The sequence below is a fragment of the Sturnira hondurensis genome, unplaced genomic scaffold, assembly GCF_014824575.4.
Source record: "Sturnira hondurensis isolate 20B ecotype Veracruz unplaced genomic scaffold, ASM1482457v3 Scaffold0002840, whole genome shotgun sequence".
NCBI lineage: Eukaryota > Metazoa > Chordata > Mammalia > Chiroptera > Phyllostomidae > Sturnira > Sturnira hondurensis.
Genome location: NW_028075471.1, coordinates 20,418,964 through 20,441,359, shown reverse-complemented (window position 1 = coordinate 20,441,359; position 22,396 = coordinate 20,418,964). Strand labels below are relative to the sequence as shown.

Sequence of the window (22,396 nt, the reverse complement as noted above, 5' to 3'; positions counted from 1 at the left end):
GGGGCTGGACAATGTGGGTGCTTTGAGGACACCCCACACAGAAACTTGGGAAGGCATTCTGGAGGGCGAGGCCTCTGAGCTGAAGATATGAAAACCAAAGCCGGAACCAATGTGTGTGGTGTTGGATGGTCAGGGCTGAGAGGCCTCCCCAGGGTGTGGCAGGCTGGTCACAGAAGGAAGGTTAGGGTCTCCACAGGCACACAGGGCTCATAGCTAGGTGCACGAACCACTCCCCATCTAGGGGCAGAGCCAGGGTCTGGCCGCAGTGGTGCAGGGCAAGGCTGGTCAGCTGGCAGCCCCGTGCAGGGTCCCAGCAGCTGTGCAGTGGCCTGTCCTGGCAGAGCCCTCCAGAATTTGGGGGAGGGCTCCTCCATGTGAACAAGACAGGCCTCTGGACCAACCTGCAGGCCAGGCCAGCCTGCTGGGTGTCTGAAGTGATAGAGCAGAGGGGTGGGGTAGTGCTGGATGTGGCAGGAGCTGGGGGGTGGTGACTAGGGATGGGGGCGGGAAGAATGGACTGTGGTTCCAGCCCTTGGTGGCCGTTAAAGGGCATGGCTGCCAGGGACCTGTCATTGCTGGTTCTAGGCTCTGGGTTCTACCACCGTAGGGGAGGAACTCTGGTCTGCTCTTCTGTGCAGTGGCCAGTGGTCTCTAGATGTGGGCATAATCTTTTGGGGAGTGGGCTGGTCCCCACCCCTTTGCCCCATCTGTCATCAGGTACATCAGGAGAACAAAGCCTCCAGTTGATCCTGTCACTCCACAGGGTCCAGCAGTGGAAGTATCCTGGGGGAATCTGCCTGTCTCCCCCTCGGCCCAGCCAGAGGGGCTGTGAGGGACAGCCCAGGTGATGGGCTCCAGGCAACCTGCAACCTGCCAGCCTCATATAGCTGCCAATGCCACAGGGGTGGTGGGGGACCCCATGGGGCCTATGCCTGGCTCTGGGGGCTGCTGGAAATCATTTGGACACGGTGGAGCAGGCTCAGGCCGAAGGGTCTTGTGTGGGGCGGGGCTGGGGACGTCTGACCTGATGTGCAGGTGACATTGTGAAGCTCAGGTGTTGGAGGTGCCTGGGGCAGCCCAGACTTTTCCCTGGGGCCTCTGGGCTGCTGCAGAGCTGAGCTGTCCAGTTTGGGGTGGCGGGGTGGGGGAGGGGCACTGGTGTTGGGTGTTCCAGTTTATTAGAGGCACCTGCTCTGGCCCTAGAGTGATGGGGGATGCAGCATCAGCACTGCCCACACCTGGGTGCCCACCTGCCCTCTGCTCTTTCACCTCTGCCCTTTCCCTGCCTGGGGTCCCCAGCCTGCCTTGTAGGGTGTGGGCTCTGCCCTGGCTTCCCTCCCAGATGGCTGGCTCAGGGTCAGGCTTAGCCAGTATGAGCCTGAGGGTTTCCTCTGAGTGTTGCCAGGTGGGCCTGGTGGGGGGCGGGGGTGGCCCAGGGGCCTGGCCTGCCTGAGCTGACCTGAAGGTGAGGGAGGGACCCCAAAGGCCTCCCCGGCCAGCGTCTCTGTTCCCACGTGGCGGACAGCGCCTTGATTCCCTGCCTCCTGCGGCCCTGCCAGGCTGGGACCCCCCACCCTAGTGCCACACAGCCCCCAACCTGGCTCCTGCACCCCCCGGGCCCCCGCACTAATGCACGTGCTGTCTGCCGCAGTCACTGCATCCAGCAGATCCTGGAGGCGGTTCTCCATTGCCACCAAATGGGGGTCGTTCACAGGGACCTCAAGGTGAGTCCCCACCCCGCGCTGTGCCGGGGTCCGCAGTTTGTGCCTGCACGTCCCAGGAGAGGAGGCTTGGGGCACCTTGTACGTGGGGGGCCGTGCTCGCGCATGCGCGTATGAGGTGCGTGCGCCTGTAAGACTGTGCGTGTGGTAAGCGTGCGCGCTCATGCGTGCCCGTGATCGGGACTGCACACAGCTTTTGCACTTCTAGGCTCCATGGCCAGCTGTCAAAAATCAGTCTGTGAGCACGTGTCCCTTCAGGGTCTAACTCTCTGCTCTCTGGGTTGAGATGTGGACCTGGCAGGTGGGACCCATGGGTAGAGCGTGCAGAGGGAGGCTGATGCGTCAGGAGAGGCGGGCAGGGCCGGCCTCTGGAGTCTGCAAACTCCAGGCCTTTTCCCCAAGTCCCTATGGCCCTCAGCTTAGCTTGGCCCTGGGTGAGGTGTCTGCAGACCTTCCAAAACGCTGGTCACCCTGGGACATAGGGCCCGTTGGTGGGGGAGGGGAAGGGGGCGAGCCCTCAGGGGGAAGCCGGGCCGCCCTTCCCCCTACTTCTTCTGCCCACTTTCTTGGACTCCAGCTCTCTCCAGGCTGGTTCAGTCAGTTTCCTGTCTACGGTGGGGGACCCCCTAGTGGCGGTTGAGACAACCTTCCCCCTGGCGCTGGCACTGAATGGGGTCGCACCTTCCATGGGCTATTGAGGGCACATGTGTGAGAGCTGAGCTCCGTGCGGAGCTCTGAGGACTATGTCACGCCAGGAGCAGGCCTAGCACCCTCTCCTGTGCCCATCCTGTGCCCCGGCTCCCTCTGTGTGTGTTCCAGTGGTCACTGTCTTTTCACACGTCTGCCTTCTGTGCTTGTGCCACTGCCAGTCACTGTGTCTTGTCTGAATGGGCCTCACTCGGGGCCCCTGAGAGGAGGGGCCATGGGAGCAGGCAGGAGTCCCCACCTCATTCCCAGACCCCAAGACCCACAGCCAACTTTGAGGCCAAGGCAGAGGCATGGAGCAGACACACGGGAGCCCTGCTGGGAAAAAGGAGGTGGGGGCAGGTCTTCCTGCCAGGTCTGGGGAACAGCCTGTCCCTGCTCTAGAGAGGACCCTGTCCTGACTTAGTCTCTCAGAGCTCTGGCCAAGGAGGGAGAGTGGGGACAGCAGAGAGGCTGTCTTCGTTAGGCAGGAGGAGGGGCCCAGCAGGGCAGCGGCTGCGCTCTTTCCCGGGCAGGGAGCTGTAGATTCAGGTTTAGCCCCAGCTGCATTCCTGCCCTATGTCAGAGGTTGGGGTCCTCTGTCCACCTCATGCTGGCCAAGCGTGGCACTGACACGCTCTAACTCTCAGGAGCCCTAGCACTTCCAGTTATAAGCAGTGTCCACAAAGCTGGGCTGCGGGGTTGGTCTTGGTGGCATTAAAGTGTGTTGACATAAAAACCTGTAAGGAATTTATGAGGGTTTTCTGAGCCACACAGAGGACACTGCTGAGGATCAAGGTTGAAGACCCTCCTGATAATAGTGGTTTCATAGGTTCTTTTGGAATTAAGGGGCATGTTAGGAGGGTCACAGGGAGGGGGGAAAGAGTGAAGTGGGGAGGGACTGCAGGACAGGGAACAAGGTTGTGAGCTGTCTTGAGGGTGGTTCCCCCGCTTCAAAGGCATGTAATCCTGGATGCACAGTGGGCCAGGCTGGCTCAAAGCAAAGGTCAGCCTCTCACTACAGAAGCTGCAGGCCTGGGGCCTGATGACCCACTGTGACCCACAGAGCTGGGGATTTGTGGTCAGATCATCCTGTGAAACTACTTTCCATGGAACCCTTCCTTCTTGTCCCCAAGTGGCCCTGTGGTCTCTGTGGGCTTGCCTGTGGGGAGGGAGCCCTGGCGGTCGGGGATGAGGAGTCCAGCAGTCGAGGCTCTGAGCACTGACCACTGGGAGGTGGTAAGGCTGGTGACATAGGCTGGGATGGGAGGGGACCAGCATACAGGGCACAGTGTACAAGTGTCCCTGTCAGACCTGGGACTGATGCCCTTCCTCCCTGAGCAAGGGCTCTGCTCCCTGAGGCACGGAGGCAGGCCTTTCCCACGTGTGCTGTGGGACGGGCAGGGGCCAGATAAAGCCCCTCCCACTGAACTGAGAGCTGTGGGCGTGGCGGGCAGATGTGCTGTGCTGCCCTGGCTTAGGGGCCCTTGGCCATTCCTCCTGGTCCTTAGGGGTCAGCACCCTGCAGGAAGTGCCTGCACCCCCATCACACCGCCCCCTACCATGTCTCTAAGCAGCCAGACATGGGGCGGGGAGGGATACCCCACTGCTGACGGGGGCCCACCAGGGCTGATAGGGTACATTTGGTTCTGATCCAGCGCTCCGAGTTCCCTGTCCGGGTCTGTGGGGTTCCAGTCACACTCTGAGAGCCAGCTTTTCCCTGAGAGGCTTCTGTCCCTGCCCGCAGGGAGCAGACTGGGGTGCAGGCTGTGGGGTGGGGCCCACAGGGACCAGCAGTGCTGGGGAGACACCCACACAGCGGGGTCAGACCTGTGTGCCCCCTGCAAACCATTGTCACCTCTGTTTTGTCCCCCTTTGGGGGTCCCCTGCAGCCTGAGAACCTGCTCCTGGCCAGCAAGTGCAAGGGGGCCGCGGTGAAGCTGGCGGACTTTGGCCTGGCTATCGAAGTGCAGGGGGACCAGCAGGCGTGGTTCGGTGAGTGCCCGGCTGAAGGGGCAGAGAGAGGGGTCTGCTGCCCCAGGCGCTTACACGGCCCTTCCCTCTCCACAGGGTTCGCTGGCACGCCGGGCTACCTGTCCCCAGAGGTGCTGCGCAAGGAGGCCTACGGCAAGCCAGTGGACATCTGGGCGTGCGGTGAGGCCGGAGAACAGAGCAGAGGGGGCAGTGGCGGGTGGGGGTGGTGAACAGGGCCGGCCCAGGCACTACCCCAGCCCAGAACCCCTCCCACCCAGACTAGACCTGGGACCCTGGCTGTTGCTGTGCTCATGATCCCTGCCCCCACTCCCAGAGCCTGGGGTTCTGGGCCTTGCTGTGCAGACCACCTTGTGGAGGAGGGTATAGGTGGGGCAGAGGTGATGGATGGGGCTGTAAGTAACGTCACTATTCGCCAAGTAGTGACACGTGCTGACAGGGGCTGTGGGGGAGGGGAGTTCCAGGACCCCAGTGCCCTCATGGGGCTTGCCAGCTTTAGGCAGGACCCCTGTCCTTGTCAGGGCTGAGGCTCTGACTGAGGGCCCACAGCTGTGGAGCTGGACTTCTGATCCCAGTGGGCCTCGCCCAATGCCCTCCCACAGTGGCTGGCAACTGGCCAGTGGCCTCGAGGTGGGCTCCACAGGTGCAGGGGCACGTGGGCCTGGGTGTGGGCCGCAGTGTGAGCCCGCTCCTTGGCTCCCTAGGTGTGATCCTGTACATCCTGCTGGTGGGCTACCCGCCCTTCTGGGACGAGGACCAGCACAAGCTCTACCAGCAGATCAAGGCCGGCGCCTACGACGTGAGTGCTGCCTCCCGAGCCCTGACCCCGGGGGACCAGCTCCTGCGTGACAGTGTGGGGGGACAGACTCCCCTGAGCATTGTTTCCTCCTCCAGTTCCCATCCCCCGAGTGGGACACAGTCACACCTGAAGCCAAAAACCTCATCAACCAGATGCTGACCATCAACCCCGCCAAGCGCATCACCGCACACGAGGCACTGAAGCATCCGTGGGTCTGCGTAAGTTGCCTCCACACAGGGCCACCCTGGGCGGGCTGACCCTGGGTCCTGTCCCCACATGGGCAAGCTGGCTGCTGCCCTGAGCCTCACCCTGGCCCCTCTTCCACAGCAACGCTCCACGGTGGCCTCCATGATGCACAGGCAGGAGACAGTGGAGTGTCTGAAGAAGTTCAACGCCCGAAGGAAGCTCAAGGTGAGGCTTGGGCCCGGCACCAACTGGCACCCCATGGAAGTGCCTGGCCCCTTGAGGGACCCACGCTGGGGCTGGGCTGCTTGTCAGCAGACCACACATGTCAGGGGGACCCAGTGCCCCCGACATGACACCGAGGTGCCCATAAGTGGGACCGGCCTTCAGGTGTGCTGCTGGCCCCTTCTCAGCCACTCAAGCCTTCCCCGAGGGCCCTGGGCTACACTCCTGACCCTCTGTCTGGCTCTCCCACCCAGGGCAGGGTGGTGAGGACAGTAGCCCTAGTGCTGGGGTGGATAGGGTGGGTGGTGGGGGAGAGACCGGAGAGGGGCGGTTCTGGCCCACCCTGCATGCTGCATGCAGGGGGGTTGCTGAGTACAGCTGAGCACACTAGGCTGTGACTATCAGGGACAGGCAGACCCCAGGGGACGCCAGGGGTCCTGAGGCACGTTTCAGACCCTGGTCAGTGGGCAGTTTAGGGCCCAGGGTGTGTCACTGTGTTAATTCTGGAAGCGAGTGGCTTGTCTGGGTGCGGTGGGTGAGTCCTGCTGGACACCTGCAGGCTGAGGCTGGGCAGGGGTGGGGATGGAGTCCTGGCTGGCAGAGAGCCCTGGCCTCAGCCATGGGTCTCTCCCCAGGGCGCCATCCTCACCACCATGCTGGCCACCCGGAATTTCTCAGGTGAGAACAGCCTTCTCTGGGAAGACTCAGTGGCCTGCTACCCACCACCGGCCCTTCTCCCACCTCAGCCCCGCCCCCGCTGCTGCTGGCCCGGCCCCTGTCCTCTGAGGGCAGGTCTGCCCCACCTGCTCCGGGCCAGGAGGCCATCCGGCCTGCCCCTGCGTGTTGGGTCTCTGTGTCCCTGCCTGACGCCCCAGCTCCGTGTGTCTGTCCAGGTGTAGGTCAGCTCCTCTGTGGCCTGTCGTTGTCCTGAAACTTCTGAGCACCGTCTTGTGTGTGGGAGGTGAGAGGGGGGTCCGGAGCCTCTCTGCTGAGCTCTGGACATGCTGGTGGCCCCCTGCCTGGGTCATGGATGGTGGGCGGGGCTGGGGGCGTGCGGCCGCTGGGGTGGAGGGTCTGGGGACCTGAGGCCAAAGGCCCCAGCAGGCCCACCAGGGACAGCATTACCTGAGTGGGGCCGGCCGCCCACTCCCTGTTGTGTGGCTTGCGTGTGCGGAGTCCATGGTCCGTCCTCGCTGTGTGTGTGCGTCCAGCGCCCTTCTGTCCCTTCGCTGTGGAGCGGGGCACTGGGCGGGGCCATTACTGACGGGGGCACATCCCGCCCACGCGGGGCCACGGGCTCTCTGAGGAGGAAGGAGGCGAATGCTCTTGAGTGCCGCTGGCCCCGCCTGGCTCTGGTTCTGCCGAGACAGGGGCTGTGGAACCGCCGCCCCCTCAGCCTGGACTCTAATCTTCTTCTGCTTCCTTTGTCTCTTCTCTTCCCCCACCTCGCCCCCCGTCTGTGTCCGCCCCTCCCCTCGTCTCTAACCGGTGATAACAGTGGGCAGACAGACCACCGCTCCGGCCACAATGTCCACCGCGGCCTCCGGTACCACCATGGGGCTGGTGGAACAAGGTAGACGCTTTGGACCCGTGTCTGCAGCCGGCATGCAGCTCCCCTGGCTGCAGCAGCGCCCAGGGGCCCGGGAGCCCTGCTCCCGTGCTGGACGCGTCCCACAGAGCCCTGGGCCTCAGGCCCTGCTTAGCCAAAGAGGGACAGGCTAGGGGACCCCTGACCCGGGCCCCACATATGTGTATTTAACTGACCCCCCAGTCCTGGACCCTGAGTCTGGAGGTCAGAAGGCCCGTCCCTTCTGAGCCCTTTGCTTCAGAAACTCTGTTTCCACTTGTCCAACCAATCCCCATTCAGAATGACCTTGACCATCCACAGCAAGCCTCAGCGCTGCTACTGGGGATCTGAGTCCTGACTGCGGTCCTCAGGAGAAGGGCACAGAGGCAGAGACCCTGCTCCTGAGAGCCTACTGCCTTCTCGTCACCCTGGCCTGGCCCCCCCAGGGGTCTCATCCATACACAGCTGCCCTGTGAGCCCCAGGTGGGGGTCTTCCACTGCCCTGAGAATGACTTTGAAGGCCACATGCTGGTGGCCCCCTGCCTGGGTCATGGATGGTGGAAGAACCAATGACTCTTGGTTCTTCCCCACAAGGATCCCCTCCTCCTGTCCCAACCCCCCAGGAGAGACCCTGGTTCTGCCAACCTGCTCCCAGGAGGTCAGCTCCCACCTGTCTGTGACCTACCCCAGATCCCATGAGGGCTGCTGACCTCAGGCATCCCTCTGGGGCCTGTAGGCCCGGCCCTAGCCGAGGGGGTGCATGGCAGGGTGGGCAGTGATGCTGAGGGCTGACCCTGGAGTTCCCTGGGCTGCAGGGGCCCAGGCCCTCTCTTTCCCTCATGCCCACCCCACTCCTGGCCCCAACCCCACAGGCTGGGCAGCCCTTCCTGCCTGACCAAGGACCCAGCCTTCCCAGCCGCCTCCTCTGGGGGCACCAGGGCAGGACCTCCTCAGAGAGCAGAGCCTGTGCTCTGTCTGGTGGGCAGGCCCAGCAGGCTGGCCCAGAGGGCTGTCCTGAGTCGCTTCCTTTCCAGCTCTTTCTACAGTATCTAAGGGGAGGGATGGACAGGGGTCCGGGAAGGTGAGGCCAGAGGCTCCTGGTGAAGCCCTGCCGCCAGGCACAGGGAGAGGGGCAAGCGCCTGAGCTGCTCCCTGCCCGGCTCCCGCCTGCAGCACCACCTGCCTGCATGAGGCTGCGTGCATGGGGGCTCCAGGGGTGCTGAGGGCCGCCTGCCCTGGGGGTGGTCAGTGCATGTGGACGGGGCCCAGCATGGCTGTCCTTGGTGAACAGTGACAGGACAAGGCAAAGGTTGGCCCTGTGGGCTAAGGAGCCTCCCTGCTGGGTCCGCCCACCCCAGTGGCTGCCCTGAGCCCAGCAGATGGGGGCAGGGAGGGGGCGTGGCTTCTCTTCAGGGGCCAGAGCAAACCTTGGGCAGCGGGAGGCCGTGTCTCTGTAGAGATGTGGCCGTTGATGGAAACCCTGGGAAGGCCCTCCTCTACCTTTACCCTGAGGGCCTCGGGAAGCTGCAGTGGCAGCCATGGCCTGGCCTGGGGCCCCCTGAGGAGAGGGTGGGGCAGAGGGTTGGTGTCGGTCTGCATGGCCCCACTGGGTCATGACGTGTGTGACTCGGGAAAGCACAGCAGCACCTCCCAAGCCTGTGACTCCTGGCACAGATGGGCCTGGCAGAGTGTGGAGGCCTTCCTCCAGGAGATGCAGTGGCCACAGCTGCGCTCAGAGGTGCCTGGGGCTGGAGAAGGGGGCTGGGCTCAAAATGTTGATTGGAGCCCAGGCTAGAGGGCTGCAGGCTGCGAGCAGCATGGTCTGGATCTCAGGCTTGACAAAATTGAGGACTGAAGGGACCCTCTTAAGACCCAGGACTGTTGCAAGGCCTCCTACTGCCTCTGCCTGAGGCCTGACCCCGGAGCCCCCTCCTTACCCAAGGGGCAGACTGGACGGAACTGTCTTTTGCGCCGCTTCTACCTCAAAGCCGGCGGGAATGCCACTGGCCAAGGCTGTGTGTCATGGGGGGCAACTCGCCCCAAACCATCCTAAACTGGAGAATGGGGGGCACCTTGCTTGGCTCACAGGCCAAGTGCCTTCCAGATGGGCTGCATGCCTCCTCGCCAGGCCCAGCTGACCATGTGCAGCCGGCTGGTTGGTCAGCACAGACGGGGTCCATGGGCTTTGTGACCTCGGATGACTGCCACTGGAGGGGCAGTGGGGCCCAGAGGTGAGGTGAGCAGGGAGATGAGAGACCGTGCTCGCCAGGATGAGGAGACTGTGGTGGGGAGACTGGTTGGTCTGTTTGCTGTTCCTCCGCCGTGGGTGGTCAGGGTGCAGGTTTCAGCTGTCCCCAGGGCAGGTTTTCAGGAATCTCTGGTCCTGGGCAGCCAGAGGGCAGATCTTGAGTCCGGCTGCCCAGGCCTCACCCTTGGGGCACTGGGGAACAAGAAAAGGGGAATCTGTGGTCCTTCTCTTGCAGGGGATGGCTGGGGGCAGGGGGTGGCTGGGGGCAGGGGGTGCTGGTAAAGCTGCCCTGTGGACCCTGGGAGGGAAGCTTTGAGAGAATCAACAGTTCCCCAGGAAATCATGTTCAGTGTGGCCACTTGAACTGCCCTAGCAGCCACCTGTGTCCTCATGGGTTGCCCCGAAGGCAGTGACAAGGCCTGGACCTCGAGGACAGTGGTCAGCAGGCAGTTCAGCAGCCCTGGCCCTGGCCTGGTCACTGCCTCGAGGGTACTCACCATGCTTCCCAAGCTGAGCATCACAAGGACCCCCTCAGAGGGCTTGCTATGCAGATAGATGCCCAGCCTACCCACCTCTCTGCCTCAGGAGCAGGAGAGTGGTGGGCGATGCCAAGGCTGTTGGTAGAGGGGCCCCAGGCCTCTCTGGGTCTGAGTGCCTGTTTGTCTGCCCCACTGGCCAGGGCAGCGGCCTCCAGGGCTGCTTTCAGCAGGAAAGATCGGGCTGGGCCCTCTGGCCACCCTGACCCTGTGAGCCAGCAGATCCAATTCAGGGCTGGCCAGCTGGGGCCTTTGGAGCAACCCAGGGCCCAGGGTGAGGGACCCTGCACTGCTTCCCTCACCTGCATCTGCCGGCCGTGTGGGCACTGCTTGCCTGGTGGATGGCTGGGTGGGCAGGACACGGTAGGAGTCCTGGCTGCAGGCTGGCCCTCAGCCTGAACTGACACAAGCCTTGTTTTCTCTCTCCTCTCCTCACACCCTTCCCTCCCTTCCTCACCTTTCCTTGTCCTAAGGTAAGCTGACTTCTTCTTGCAGTTCTGTAATTAAAATAAATGTCTGTGGAGGGCACAGGTGCTGGGGGTCAAGGCACGTGGGGTTGGCAGGCAGACAGGCACAGAGCGGGGAGGCAGGCCAGGCCACCCTGACCTCCCCATAGGAGGTTGGGGCAAGCAGCCTTCTGCCTGGTCTGGACATCAGAGGGGTGGGGGCTGACCAGGCTGTGGGTGTCCCCATGCATGTCATCCTGCTGAGCCCCCTCAGAGCTCAAGGTCCTGGGTGGGTGGGCATGGTGGCTAGCATGGCCCCAGCTAGCTGCAGAGCCAGGCCAAAAAGTGGCCCCAAAGGGAGAGGCTGCCCCTTGGGGCTCTGGTCGTGGGGGCAGAGCTCAGAGTCCTGTCCTCCGAGGGAGGGGCCAGGAGTCCAAGGGTAGGCAGGCTCATGGGGCTGGGACAAGCACCACCTTGTGAGTAGCCAGCAGCAGCCCCCTGCCCCCCCAAAACTGTCCCAGAACGTGGGGACTTAAGAGGGATGCCCAGCTTCCAGCTGGTATCCCCAGCATCCAGCTGGTATCCCCATCTGCGGGGCACCGCCTTCCTCCTTACAGAGCCTGCCTGCCATCTGTAAGCCAAGGGTCCCAAGTGGGAGGAAAAATCTCGGCATTCTCAGGAGACAAGGGTCCCCCCAAAAGCCCCCCAGGACCTAGCTGCCCTCTCACTCTTGGGAGCCCTATGGGCCCCCAGGGCTGCCACACCTGGGGAGGGGTGCAGTGGGCGGCCCCTCCCTCACGATGCCTGTTTCCTCCCCACATAGCAGCCAAGAGTCTGCTCAACAAGAAAGCAGATGGAGTCAAGGTGAGGCCTGCCCCCAGGCTCCTGCTGGGGTGACCCCAGGAAGGGGGGCCTCATTCTCCCCTAATGCTCTTTTCTGTCTCCCCTGCCGCAGCCCCAGACGAATAGCACCAAGAATAGCGCAGCCGCCACCAGCCCCAAGGGGACGCTTCCTCCAGCTGCCCTGGTACTGTACCCCTCAGCCCCCTACTTCCTAGCCTTCCTGCACCCCAGCTCTGTGGTGGCCTGGGTGGTGGTGAGGTCCAGCTCCCAGCCTGTCTCTGATGGATGATAGTTGGCCCCTCCAGCTCCTGCCGCCCTTGGGTGTGGGGTGAGGGCCGCCCCTCATCCTTTCTGACTGGTGGGTCAGAGGTGAGAGGCTTTCAGGGGGCCTCTGAGGGTAAGACGCAGGACACAGGGTGCTGCCCCAGGCTCCTCTGCCTTCAGCGGGCCCAGGCCCAGGGCCTGCAGGGAGCCGTGCTGGCAGGGCCCTGCTCCAGCCCCAAAAGCCTCACAGATGCACTGTCAGAGAGCCTGGGCTTCACTGTCTCTGCAGGGAGATGGGAGGGCTGTTCTGAGCCCACCCGCTGATCTGGAGGGAGGCAGAGACCCCGTGGTGGTTTCCCATTGAAGTTGTCACAGTTGTGTCCCTCAGGCTGGAGGCTGGCTCGGGACACACGCTGGTGTGGCCGTGCTGGCCTGTGGCTGCCCAGAGCAGGGGACCCTGCAGCAGAGGGGCAGACAGACACAGGCTGAAGGGCCCTCGCTCTGGGCCTCGCCTGGGGGCTCCCTTCCAGGGCAGCCCCACAGCTGGTGGTCAGGACTGTGGCCCAAGTGGAGGTTGGGTCTGCTGGTCCACAGGTTCCCAGTGAGTCCCTGGCCCCGTCCCCCGCTTGTGGGAGCCAAACTGAGGGCAGGCCAGGCCCAGGGTTGGAGATTCCCACAGGCAGCCTTGTAACCAGCTGTCCTGGACCCCCGCATCCCACGTGCCACTGCATCCCGTGTCATCTTCCAGCCTGGGTCCTCCGCAGCTTCTCACCTGTGCCCAGGCTTGAGCTCATCATTGCCCTATGGCCTGGGCGCCTCACCTGTTTCATCCTGCTGGCCCAGCCCTGGGCCCTCTCACAGCTGCTGCCCCACCAGGCACCCCCTCCATCCTGCTGCTTGTCTCTCCTCTCCCCAGCTCCACTGAGCGCCCACTGCCCCTCTTCTCACCTCCCTCCTTCCTTCCTCTGTGCTTCCTTCTGTAGGAGCCTCAAACCACCGTCATTCATAACCCTGTGGATGGGATCAAGGTACTGCACCTCCGGCACCCTCCGCCGAGCTTCTGCGGGGGCAGGAGGCAGACCCCCAGCCCCGGGGTGGTCTGGGCTTTGGCCTTGTGAGGGTGGGGGTTCCACAACTCCTCCCAGGGCAGACAGGGCTCCAGAGGCCACGATTGTGCCCCCTGGGAAGGCCCCAGGCACTGCCCTCAGAGGCGTTGCTGCACCCAGCCCGCTGGGGACACGGGGACAGGCGGCCCTGATGCTGAGAGCAGGGGCCACATCTCAGGACACTCCTGGCTGCTGCTGGCCCTGTCTGTTCTACCCAGCAGAGAGCAGGCCCAGCCCTGCCAGGTGCAGCTGAGTGCAGAGCCCTGCTCCCAGGGTCCTGGTGGAGGAGGGTAGCACAGACCTGTGACCTCACTGTCCTCCCTCTGCTGCCTGGAGCTTCCTGCTGAGCTAGCCCCTCCTCTGCTCCTCTCTGCTTCCACTCCCCCGGCATGTCTCTGGGGCAGTGGGAGGGATGGGTGGGTGGCCCAGCTGCTTCTAGGACCAGCAACCCCCACTCCAGCCCAGGCCTGCAGTTGGACACCCCCCCATCCGTGGGCTGAGACCAGGGAACCATAGCCCACGGCTTCTTGGCTGTCCCAGACCCAAGGTGCTACCAAGGGCCTGTTTTCCCCACCTGACTCTGTGTCTGGGGTGAGGCTCCCATCTCCCTGGTGAGCAGCCTACAGAGTTGGGCTGTAAGCTCTGACCCTACAGCTGACAGACCACTGGGCTGGCCCCAGGCCCCCAGTGGTGTGTGCTGTTGGTGTCAGAGAGTATCCCTCGGGGGTCCTGGTGAACTATTCCTCACTGGGAGCTTGGTGACAGGTGGATAGCACCTGGTTTTTTATGTGAAGGGCAGAAAGCCATGAGTGGTGTGGGAGGAGCTGGGCTGCGTCCAGGTGCTCTGAGGCCACTGGAGGGGTGGGGCCAGGCCTGGCTGGACAGTGCAGGCCAAGGAGGGGAGGGTGCCATCCTCAGGGAGGAGGTGTGGGTGCAGCCACACTCTCCCTGGGCCCCCGAGGTTCTGAGGGGGCTTCTCCTCTCCCCAGGAGCCTTGGGGCTTTGGGAAGCCTCATTTCCTCTATCACTGAAGAGAGTCATCTCGGCACACAGGGCCTTCCCCCAGCACGTCTGTTGGCCGTGGGGACATGGAAAGCTGACCCCTGGGGCCATGCAAAGCTCTAGCTCCCTGTGGGTCTTGGGGTCCTTTGAGGGCACCTCCCAAATCCGCTGCTTACCAGGCCCTGTGGGCCGGGTGGGGCAGCCACGTCCTGACCTGCTGCCTCCCTGTGTCTCCCCAGGAGTCATCCGACAGCACCCACACCACCATAGAGGATGAGGACACCAAAGGTACCATGCAGGCTCCCTGCCGGCAGGGGTTTGGGCAGGTGGGACCCCACATCAGGGCAAGTGAGTTGGACGTGTCTCTGGGGCCAGCCATGCTCAGCAGCTTGGGTGCTGGGGTCCTCCCAGCATGCTCGGGGTCCAGCAGAGCATGGCAGGCTGGGCACTCTGACCAGCCAGGAGGCTGCTGCCCTTTGCCCTCTGCCCTCTGCCCCAGTGTCCAGGCGCACCATTCCCACAAGAGGAAAGAGTTCATGGTTGAATTTGCTCAATTTCTTCTCTTAAAGTTCTTTCAAGTAGTGACTGGCTGGCTGGCAGCTGAGTGGACAACAGCCTGGGGGCCTTCCTTTCCTGACTTCTGGGTGTTTCTGTAGCCTCGATGTGGGTGTACAGGGGTCTGGTGCTACATCCCCAGCCCAGGCTGCTGTGCCCGACCCTCCGATCTGACCATATACCAGCACCCTCAGGTCTGCCTGGGGAGCTGTGGCTGGATGCTCTGCAGTTTGGGGACAAAGGCCAGGCCCCCACACGACAGCTGTCCTGAGCACCCCATACCCCAGAGCAAGGTGAACACAGGACTTTGACCAGGGAGATGGGGCGTTTGTGTGGTCACCCAGACTGAGACTGGCTGGAGCCACCAGCTTGGGGGCTGCCCTCCAACCCACCCTAGCCTCTAGGAAACCAGGCCTGGGCTTCAGGTGGGTTGGGGAGGGGGCCAGCCTGTGCGCACGGTGAGGGGGTGGGGCTCGTACACAGAGAAGGCCAGTGGGCACACACAGCCCCCACCTTGGCTGGCCTCCCACATTTGCTGTGAGTGGACAGCCCTGGGCACTTGTGGGGAGATGCTGCCCCCAGAGCCCCTGGACCCCACCTTGTGGTCTCGGGACGGCCACGAGCTGTGTCGCAGGCCTGGGTGTTTTCCAGCTTAACCACTGCCTTGTCTCTCTCCTGTCCCCTTCCCTTCTGCTCTCTCACTGCCTGCCTCCTGTTCACTCCTTGTCTGTGCCACCAGCCCCCAGGACCCCAAACATGCCGAGCTCAGTGAGGAGGGGCTTGGGGACCCAGGAAGCCAAGGGCCCCCCACCCTGCTCGTCTCTGGCTCCCATTAGCCCTGTGCCTGCCCCGTGTAAGTAGCCATCCCCCTGTGTTGCAGGGCCTGTAACTCCTCCTTGAAGGGCCTGTAGCTCCTCTCTGAGGGGACTCTCAAGAGCCAAGGGCAGACTGAGCCCATGGCTAAGCCCACCCTCTCAGGGGCCTAGCTTGCACTCCCATGGGGGATGGGGCTCCTTGCTCCCCAGACAGGCCCAGGGTGGGGGAGACAGCAACCTCCCTCTCCCCTCCTCATGTGTCTGCCCTGTCTGCCCAGCCCCCAGGGTTCTCTGACATCCTGAGCTCTGGCAGGAGGGGCTCAGGGATCCCAGAAGCTGAGGGTCCCCTGCCCACCCCATGTAAGTAGTGTGGCTCCTTATGCCTGCTGGCACTGCCATGTGCCTGGGCAGGGGAACCCTTGCTAACAACCCAGCTCAGCTCCCTGTCAGTGCCCCCACATGCACGCTGCCCAGACTCCAGGTGGCCCCCGAGGCCCTTGGACTGTCCTCCTTGCCTCCTTCAGGCCACCTCCTGTAGCCTCTGCAATCACAGACTTCACATGGGTCCCAGACCCTGTTCTACCACAGGTCTGTGGCTTAAAGGGGCAGGAAGGGCCTGGCCTACCCACCCAGTAGGCTGTCCCCACAGGGCTGACAGGACCTTAGCCACATGCTCTGTCCTCCTGGGCTGGGTGACCCTCCTTGCCTGGTACCCTCTGCTCAAAGCATCTTTCCTCCCCCACGTGCCCTTCTGCCCCCCATCACCCTCTGTGACCATCTCCATCCACCTGTGACTCCCAGTGTCCCCTCTTTCCTCCATGGTCCCTTCCATTCCCCCCGATCCCTCCATGCCCCCACATCCCTGGGATCCCTGTTTCTCCGCCATCCCCCCATGACCCTCTTTGTCTCCCCAAATGTCTCTCCTCATGATCCCCTCTGCACAGCCTTCCTTGCTTGGCTTTTAGCCCATAGGTTTCTCTCCTGCATTCACCCCCTACCTGCCTTGTGTTCACATGTGTTCTGTTCTACCCCAGCCCCCAGGATCTCTAACATCCTGAACACGGTGAGGAGGGGCTCGGGGACCCCAGAGGCCCAGGGCCCCCTACCCTGCCTATCTCCAGCTCTTCTAGGCCCCCCACCTGCCCTGTGTAAGTAACACCATGAGCGGCGCTCAGGGTGTTGGACTCGGCTGCAGTGCTCGGCCCCACTCTGGAAGGGACAGCGGAGGATGTGGAAATGGGCCCAGGGGTTTTACCAGGTGCCTGTGGCCTCAGAAAACAGAGTCCATGGCTGAAGACACGGGTGTGAGCACCTGTGTGTCAGACAAGAACCTGGACATGGGCTCAGGATGAATAGGGCTGGGCCCTTGATGTCTGTGGGTTCTCCACAGGACAGCAAAGTGCAGGGCTCAGAGGACCCGGCCAGGAAGGGTGCCGCTGCCGTGGCATCTGGGGTCTGACTGGCTAGGGTCCAGGGTAGAAGGGCCTCGCAGGGCAGGGCTACTCCACAGCCTAGGCTGAGAGGGCCGGAAGGGGAGGCCCCTCGGGGCTGACACTGCCCCCACCCCAGGCAGGGAGGAGCCAGGCTGCTCCAGCCTGTCTGCCTACTAGACCGCCCGCCAGTATCGCTTACAGGGATGGATGACACCCCAGGGCCACAGCCACCCCCACCTCCAGGGAGACTCCCGGCTCTCAGAGGAGAGGCTGCTGGGCCCAGGGCTGGGCATGGCGGGGGAGTGGCTGGGTGAGTGCTGACCCCTGCCCACCCCCTGCAGGCCTGGGGGTGGCAGCAGGGCAGAGGGGAGCAGAGCGAAGCTGTCAGAGCTGCAGGGGAGGGCTGGGGGTCTGTGGCCTGCAGGCTTAAGGCTGGGGGTTCACCAGGAGTGGCTTTGAGGGGCTGAGGACCTGCCACGAGCACTCTGTGCTCACCTGAGGGGCCAGGCCCAATGGGGGGGCCGCTGGACCCCCAGCCTGGCTGAGGGGATTGGATATGGGCTATGGGGGTGACACTGGAGCCTGGCTGGTTCATGGAAGTGGGGTGATGCTGTGGTGGACACACAGGGGACTCTATGGGGTGGTGAGAACCCTGTCTATGCAGCATCTTATCTGAGCTCAGAGGCTCCAGGTCCCAACCCCCAGACCCTCAGACCCTTGCCTGGGCTGTGGAGACCTGGAGGGGGCCTCAAGGGGGCCTCAAGGGGGCCTCTGCTTGAATTGGCCCAGGGCTGCAACATCCCCTTTGGGTCTGTGGGGCAGCCTGGATGGGGGGCTCAGCACAGCTCTGTTTAGGGGTCTGCGCTGAGCTCTAAGGGAGAGGAGGGCCACGGAAGGGGGTATGAGTGGTGCTAGATGGAGAGGCCGGGGTCTGGAGCCAGCTGATGTGGCCTGGCTTGTGAGGGTGGGGCCTTAGGGTGCTGAGGGTGAGTCTCAGCTGGGGGCCCAGCCCCCTCAGAGAGTGGGGTCTTTGCTCCTGGATGTGTCCCACCTGACTCCCTGGCTTCCCAGCAACCTGAGGGCAGGCGTCCCCAGCTGACAGAAGAGGCAGGTCAGCCTGGTGAAGAGGCTGTCTGGGACTGAGATCTGCTTTCTGTGGCCTGAGCTGGCTGCTCCTCTCCAACCGGGGACCAGGGCCTGCCTGTCCAGCACCGAGGCCCAGGCCTAGGGCATCATCTGGGCGGGCTTGGATCCCTCCTTTCACTAGTATGCACCTACCAGCTGCCCCAGCATGTAGCAGGGCCAGTGCTCACCGGCGCAGGCTGGGTCTCTATAATCGGGGATTACACACAATCCCACTTGATCCTGCACAGATGTCTGGGGATGGCTGGAGGGCCTCTCGCCCCCTGAGAAATGCCAAAGGACAGGGTTGGTGCCAGCAAGGAGTCACCGGGGTCCCCCAGGACCCTTTGCCAATGGTGGGGCCTCCCTGCATGGGGCCCCAATTCACCCCAGAGAGGCAAGACTATGTGCTGTCCCCCAAGGGCTGGGGTGTGTGTATGGAGTGCAGCTGCCACTGTCCCCCAGACTTGAGACTTCTAGATTTGTTCTGTGAGCTTGGAAATGTCCTTCTGTTTACTCATTACTTTCTCTTTACACTGACTCCCATTTTTAATGACAACTTATTTAAAACCTTCCATATTTCATCCGTGAGTGGAAGGTCAGTTCACTAATAGTGTAGGGGACAGTACAATCACAGTACACTGGAAACAAGACAGGAAAATGCCACCCAGCTCCTGCTGCCTGGCCATCAGCACTGTGGGGTGGGGGCGGCTCCTTCCCTCTGAGAAATCAGAAGATGCACAGGGTCGGGTGGGAGGTGGGGGCTCCTGAGCAGGGGCTGGACTTGGTCCCGGGGAAGGGGCACCCTGGATGAGACACAGCAGGCACTGATGACTGTGGCAGGGAGGTGGCTGGGTTACCAGAGGACAGGGGGCTCTCAGAATTGGAATAGCCCAGGCAGAGGGCAAAGAGGTGGGCTGGATTCTGGGTATGCAGTGTGACCCTGAAGAAGATGCATTCCTGCTCGACACCCAGGAGTGATCAGGACAGAGCCCTGCAGGCGGACAGATCTGCTTTCTGTGGGCCTGAGCTGGGTGCTCCTCTCCAACCTGGGGACCAGGGCCTGCCTGTCCAGCACCAAGGCCCAGGCCTAGGGCATCATCTGGGCGGGCTTGGGTCCCTCCTTTCACTAGCGTGCACCCACCAGCTGCCCCAGCATGTAGCAGGGCCAGTGTAGCCTGGGGTACTGGAGCTCACAGCCACCCTCCTAAAGGCCAGCCTTCAGGAACAACCAGGCAGGTGGGCTTCTCCAGTGATGACCCCAAGCGCAACCCTGCCTGTGTCTGGACACAAGCCTGGTAGTAAAGCAAAACAGGACATTAGCTGAAGTGCAGTGTTTATAGGTCAGTGCAGACACTCGCACACACTCCCAGGGGACACACGGATGTATGTACCCAACCCCTCAGGGGTCACAGCATACCTGCACTCACACGCAGCACAAAGCATCTTCTGCCGTGGACTCAGTCTCCCTCCAGGTGGGATCCCAGGGGAGGAAGTGCCCAGCCAGCCCTAGTGGTGGTGGGAGGGTAGACAGGCAGGCAGCAGGGGCCGTGGGCATAGGCTTCTGAATGCTAAGTGCTCGGGGCATTGAGCCCATGGATCCACACACACATGTGCCACTTCCAGCAGCTGGAGTAGAGATCTGCAAGTGCCCATCCCGCGTGGTGGCTGTGCAGGGAGCCGTGGTCCCAAGTGCACAGAAGCACAGTGGGGCAGCCTTGACCTGCAGTTCTGGGGGGGCTTCCTGGGATCCTGTTTTCAGATTACTTCTTGGGTCTGTGTATACCACCAGCCCACCATTGCTTTAAGAAATCCCCCACAGCCCCAGCTGGTGTAGCTCAGTGGAGTGAGGGGCCTGTGAACCAAAAGATTGCAGTTCCATTCCCAGTCAGGGCACATACCTGGGTTGCAGGTCAGTTCCCAGCAGGGGACACATGAGAGGCAACCATACATTGATATTTCTCTCCCTCTCACCTTCCCTTCCCCTCTAAAGATAAATAAAATCTTTAAAAAAAAAGAAATCCCCCACAGTGTGTGCCTGTGTGTGCATGTGTGTGTTTGAGGGTGCATGTGAGGGCACATGAGCATGTCTGTGCAGAGGGACATGGTACAGCACTACTCTGGTACCTGCAACGATGTAAAGTTTTATTTCTTTGAAACATCTAGAGCAAGTAAGACAATGTTCAGATTTGAGTCTGCAGGGTGTGGGCTGAATTAATCTCTCTCCTTCCACATGCTTAAATTTTTTTTGCATGAGAATAAATTGTACTTAGAGACAAAGGGGTCCTGGGAGACTACCCTGGGGTCCAGACCTGTCTAGGACCAGAGGCCAAGTCGGTGGGAGCCCGGAGGCCCAGGAGGACTGCACGGGATGGACAGGTGGTGTGCTGGCCGGCACCTGGGCCCAGGACTGCAAGCAGGTGGCCGCCGGCAGAGGTGGTAGCCAACACCTGGTCCGCTGGCACCCAGGGAGAGGGGTTGAGGATCCCACACTCTCCTCTCTGCCTGGTCCCTGCACCCCTGTTCCTGGCCTTTAGGCAGAGGCCTCACCAGAGTCCCCAGCCCCATCCCTTCACAGTGCCCCAGGATGAGTTGTTGGCTTTGGGGAGGACCCAAGTGGGTGGGACCAGGAAGGCAGGTCCCAGTGCACAGCTGCAGAGGGTCCAGGAGTCCTGCGTGGGGGGTGGGGGTGGGGGTGGCGGGGACTGAGGTCAGGCCCTGGGGTGTGGCAGGTGCCATTCCCTCTTTCTGCATTTTCTGGACATTTTGTACTGTGGACGAAATTTTCTATTCTTCAGAGGTGTTTTATTTATGACAGACAAGGGAGAAGCCTGTGGCGGCCTTGGAGGGCATGGGCTGAGCTGGACAGCTGGGGCATCAGACCTCAAGAGTCCCCCCCCTGAGAGGAGAGGTGGGAGGGACAGGGACTGCGTGGGGGCCGCCGCTGCGTGGGGGCTGAGGGTCACCGAGCCTGTGTCTCTGCAGCGCGGAAGCAGGAGATCATCAAGATCACTGAGCAGCTCATCGAGTCAGTCAACAACGGGGACTTCGAGGCCTACGCGTGAGTCGGGGCCTGTGTGGGTCCTGAGGTCTCCTGGGTGGGCTGTGAAGGGGGCTGGACGCCCTGGGCGGGTGCAGAGGGACCCCTCCTCACCTGGGTCTGCCCCCCAGGAAAATCTGCGACCCAGGCCTGACCTCGTTTGAGCCTGAAGCTTTGGGCAACCTGGTCGAAGGGATGGACTTCCACAGGTTCTACTTCGAGAACTGTGAGTGCGGGAGCTGGGGCGGGGAGGGTGTGCAGGGGCGGTTGGGAGCCCAGGGAAGCCCACCCACTCCGTGCCCAGAGCCCCAGGCAGGCGCGGGGAGGCCCAGAGGCGAGCGGCGGCAGCAGGGCTGAGCTCGGACCTGGACCTGCTCGTCCGCAGTGCTCGCCAAAAACAGCAAGCCGATCCACACGACCATCCTGAACCCGCACGTGCACGTCATCGGGGAGGACGCCGCCTGCATCGCCTACATCCGCCTCACGCAATACATCGACGGCCAGGGCCGGCCCCGCACCAGCCAGTCTGAGGAGACCCGTGTGTGGCACCGCCGCGACGGCAAGTGGCAGAACGTTCATTTCCACTGCTCAGGCGCACCCGTGGCTCCACTGCAGTGAAGGTGAGCGCGGCGTGGGGGCGGGGCCTCGGTAGAGGGCGGGGCCTCGGTGGTGGGAGGGGCCTGCGTCTCCGCTGCCACCTCTGTGTGTGCGCCGGCGCTGACCCCGCCCCCGCCATTGCAGAGCCGGACGGATGGTGTTTGGTGCCCAGCCGCCTCGGCGCACGGCCTGCCTGTCGCATGTTTGTGTCTGCCTCTTCCTCCCCTGGTGCCTGTGTCTGCAGAAAACCAAGACCAGATGTGATTTCTTTTTAAAAACAAGATGACAGCAACAACCACACACACAAAAAATGTCGGATGAAATGGGAAAAAAAACTAAACAAAGGAAAAAGCTGTAAAAATGACTGGCATTTGTGGGGCTTCAAACCTACTGGCCATTCCCTACCCGAGCTCCACCTGTCTGTCCGCTCCTGGCCTCCGGACCGCCGGCGGTGAATTTGTCCACAGGGCGGCGCCTGTTGCCCTGCCGTGTTTGTTCGAAGGGGCCCAGCCCTCTGCCCTTCGCGCAGTGGGTAGTGTCTGGTGTCGTCTGGGGACGCTGCGGGGGCCGCGGGCCTGAGCGCAGCTGTACCCCTGCTTCTTTTCCTTTCCTCTCTCCCAACCAAGAAGGCGGGTGTGGGTGGGCGCCTCCCGTGCCAGCACCCCAGCGTGGACGGGCCATGCAGAGGCTGGGTCAGCTCCCCAGAAGGACCAGTCATGAGAGGAGCCCCAGGGGCCCAGGGCTCTGGCTCTGATCCTCCTAGGGGCAGGAGGTGCAGATGGGCACGCCTAGCGTCAGACTCGAGCCGGCTACACACCGGCCGGTAGACACCCTTGGCAGCAGCCCAGGGGGCCTTCTGCCGACACAGGGACAGGGGCTTGAGGGGCTTGAGGGGCAGGGGCTCCAGGGCTCCTGGCTACAGCAGGGCTCCTGGCCTCTGGTAGTGCTGCGGGAGGGCAGGGCCGACCCCCTCGCCAGGCTTCAGAAGGCTGCAGTGTGTGCTGGGGACCCTGAGGGGCGAGGAGGTGCAGGGCTCCCTGCAGTGAGGCTCAGGGACGGCCTGTGCAGTCAGATGGCCGTGGGGAGCAGCCAGGGGTGCGGTGCGGGTCTGACCAGGACTGGTCACTGAGGTGTGGGACCCAATTCCTCCCCCTTTGATTGACGTTGTTTTCAACAAGGGTTCTCTTCATCTTTCCTCACAAATCAAGCAGGGGTGGG

The 22,396-nt window shown here is 62.7% G+C and overlaps 1 protein-coding gene across 5 annotated transcripts in view; it reads left to right on the top strand.

Annotated features, from left to right (window-relative positions):
• Nucleotides 1-21,504, top strand: part of CAMK2B (calcium/calmodulin dependent protein kinase II beta) — a 50,746-nt gene extending 29,242 nt beyond the window's left edge. Inside the window, exons 6-21 of one of the 5 annotated variants that reach the window (XM_037041005.1) lie at nucleotides 1,652-1,724; nucleotides 4,298-4,400; nucleotides 4,476-4,559; nucleotides 5,102-5,196; nucleotides 5,292-5,414; nucleotides 5,524-5,607; nucleotides 6,240-6,282; nucleotides 7,103-7,177; nucleotides 11,228-11,265; nucleotides 11,357-11,428; nucleotides 12,492-12,536; nucleotides 13,856-13,904; nucleotides 20,527-20,602; nucleotides 20,713-20,807; nucleotides 20,967-21,201; nucleotides 21,323-21,504. In XM_037041005.1, coding sequence (XP_036896900.1) covers nucleotides 1,652-1,724; nucleotides 4,298-4,400; nucleotides 4,476-4,559; nucleotides 5,102-5,196; nucleotides 5,292-5,414; nucleotides 5,524-5,607; nucleotides 6,240-6,282; nucleotides 7,103-7,177; nucleotides 11,228-11,265; nucleotides 11,357-11,428; nucleotides 12,492-12,536; nucleotides 13,856-13,904; nucleotides 20,527-20,602; nucleotides 20,713-20,807; nucleotides 20,967-21,199 — 1,288 coding nt within the window. In that variant the 3' untranslated portion in view covers nucleotides 21,200-21,201; nucleotides 21,323-21,504. Of the gene's footprint in view, nucleotides 1-1,651; nucleotides 1,725-4,297; nucleotides 4,401-4,475; nucleotides 4,560-5,101; nucleotides 5,197-5,291; nucleotides 5,415-5,523; nucleotides 5,608-6,239; nucleotides 6,283-7,102; nucleotides 7,178-11,224; nucleotides 11,266-11,356; nucleotides 11,429-12,491; nucleotides 12,537-13,855; nucleotides 13,905-20,526; nucleotides 20,603-20,712; nucleotides 20,808-20,966; nucleotides 21,202-21,322 lie in introns of all 5 variants that reach the window. The other 4 variants (XM_037041008.1, XM_037041007.1, XM_037041006.1 and 1 more) reach the window with 4 other exon arrangements.
• The last annotated feature ends 892 nt before the right edge of the window (nucleotides 21,505-22,396 follow it).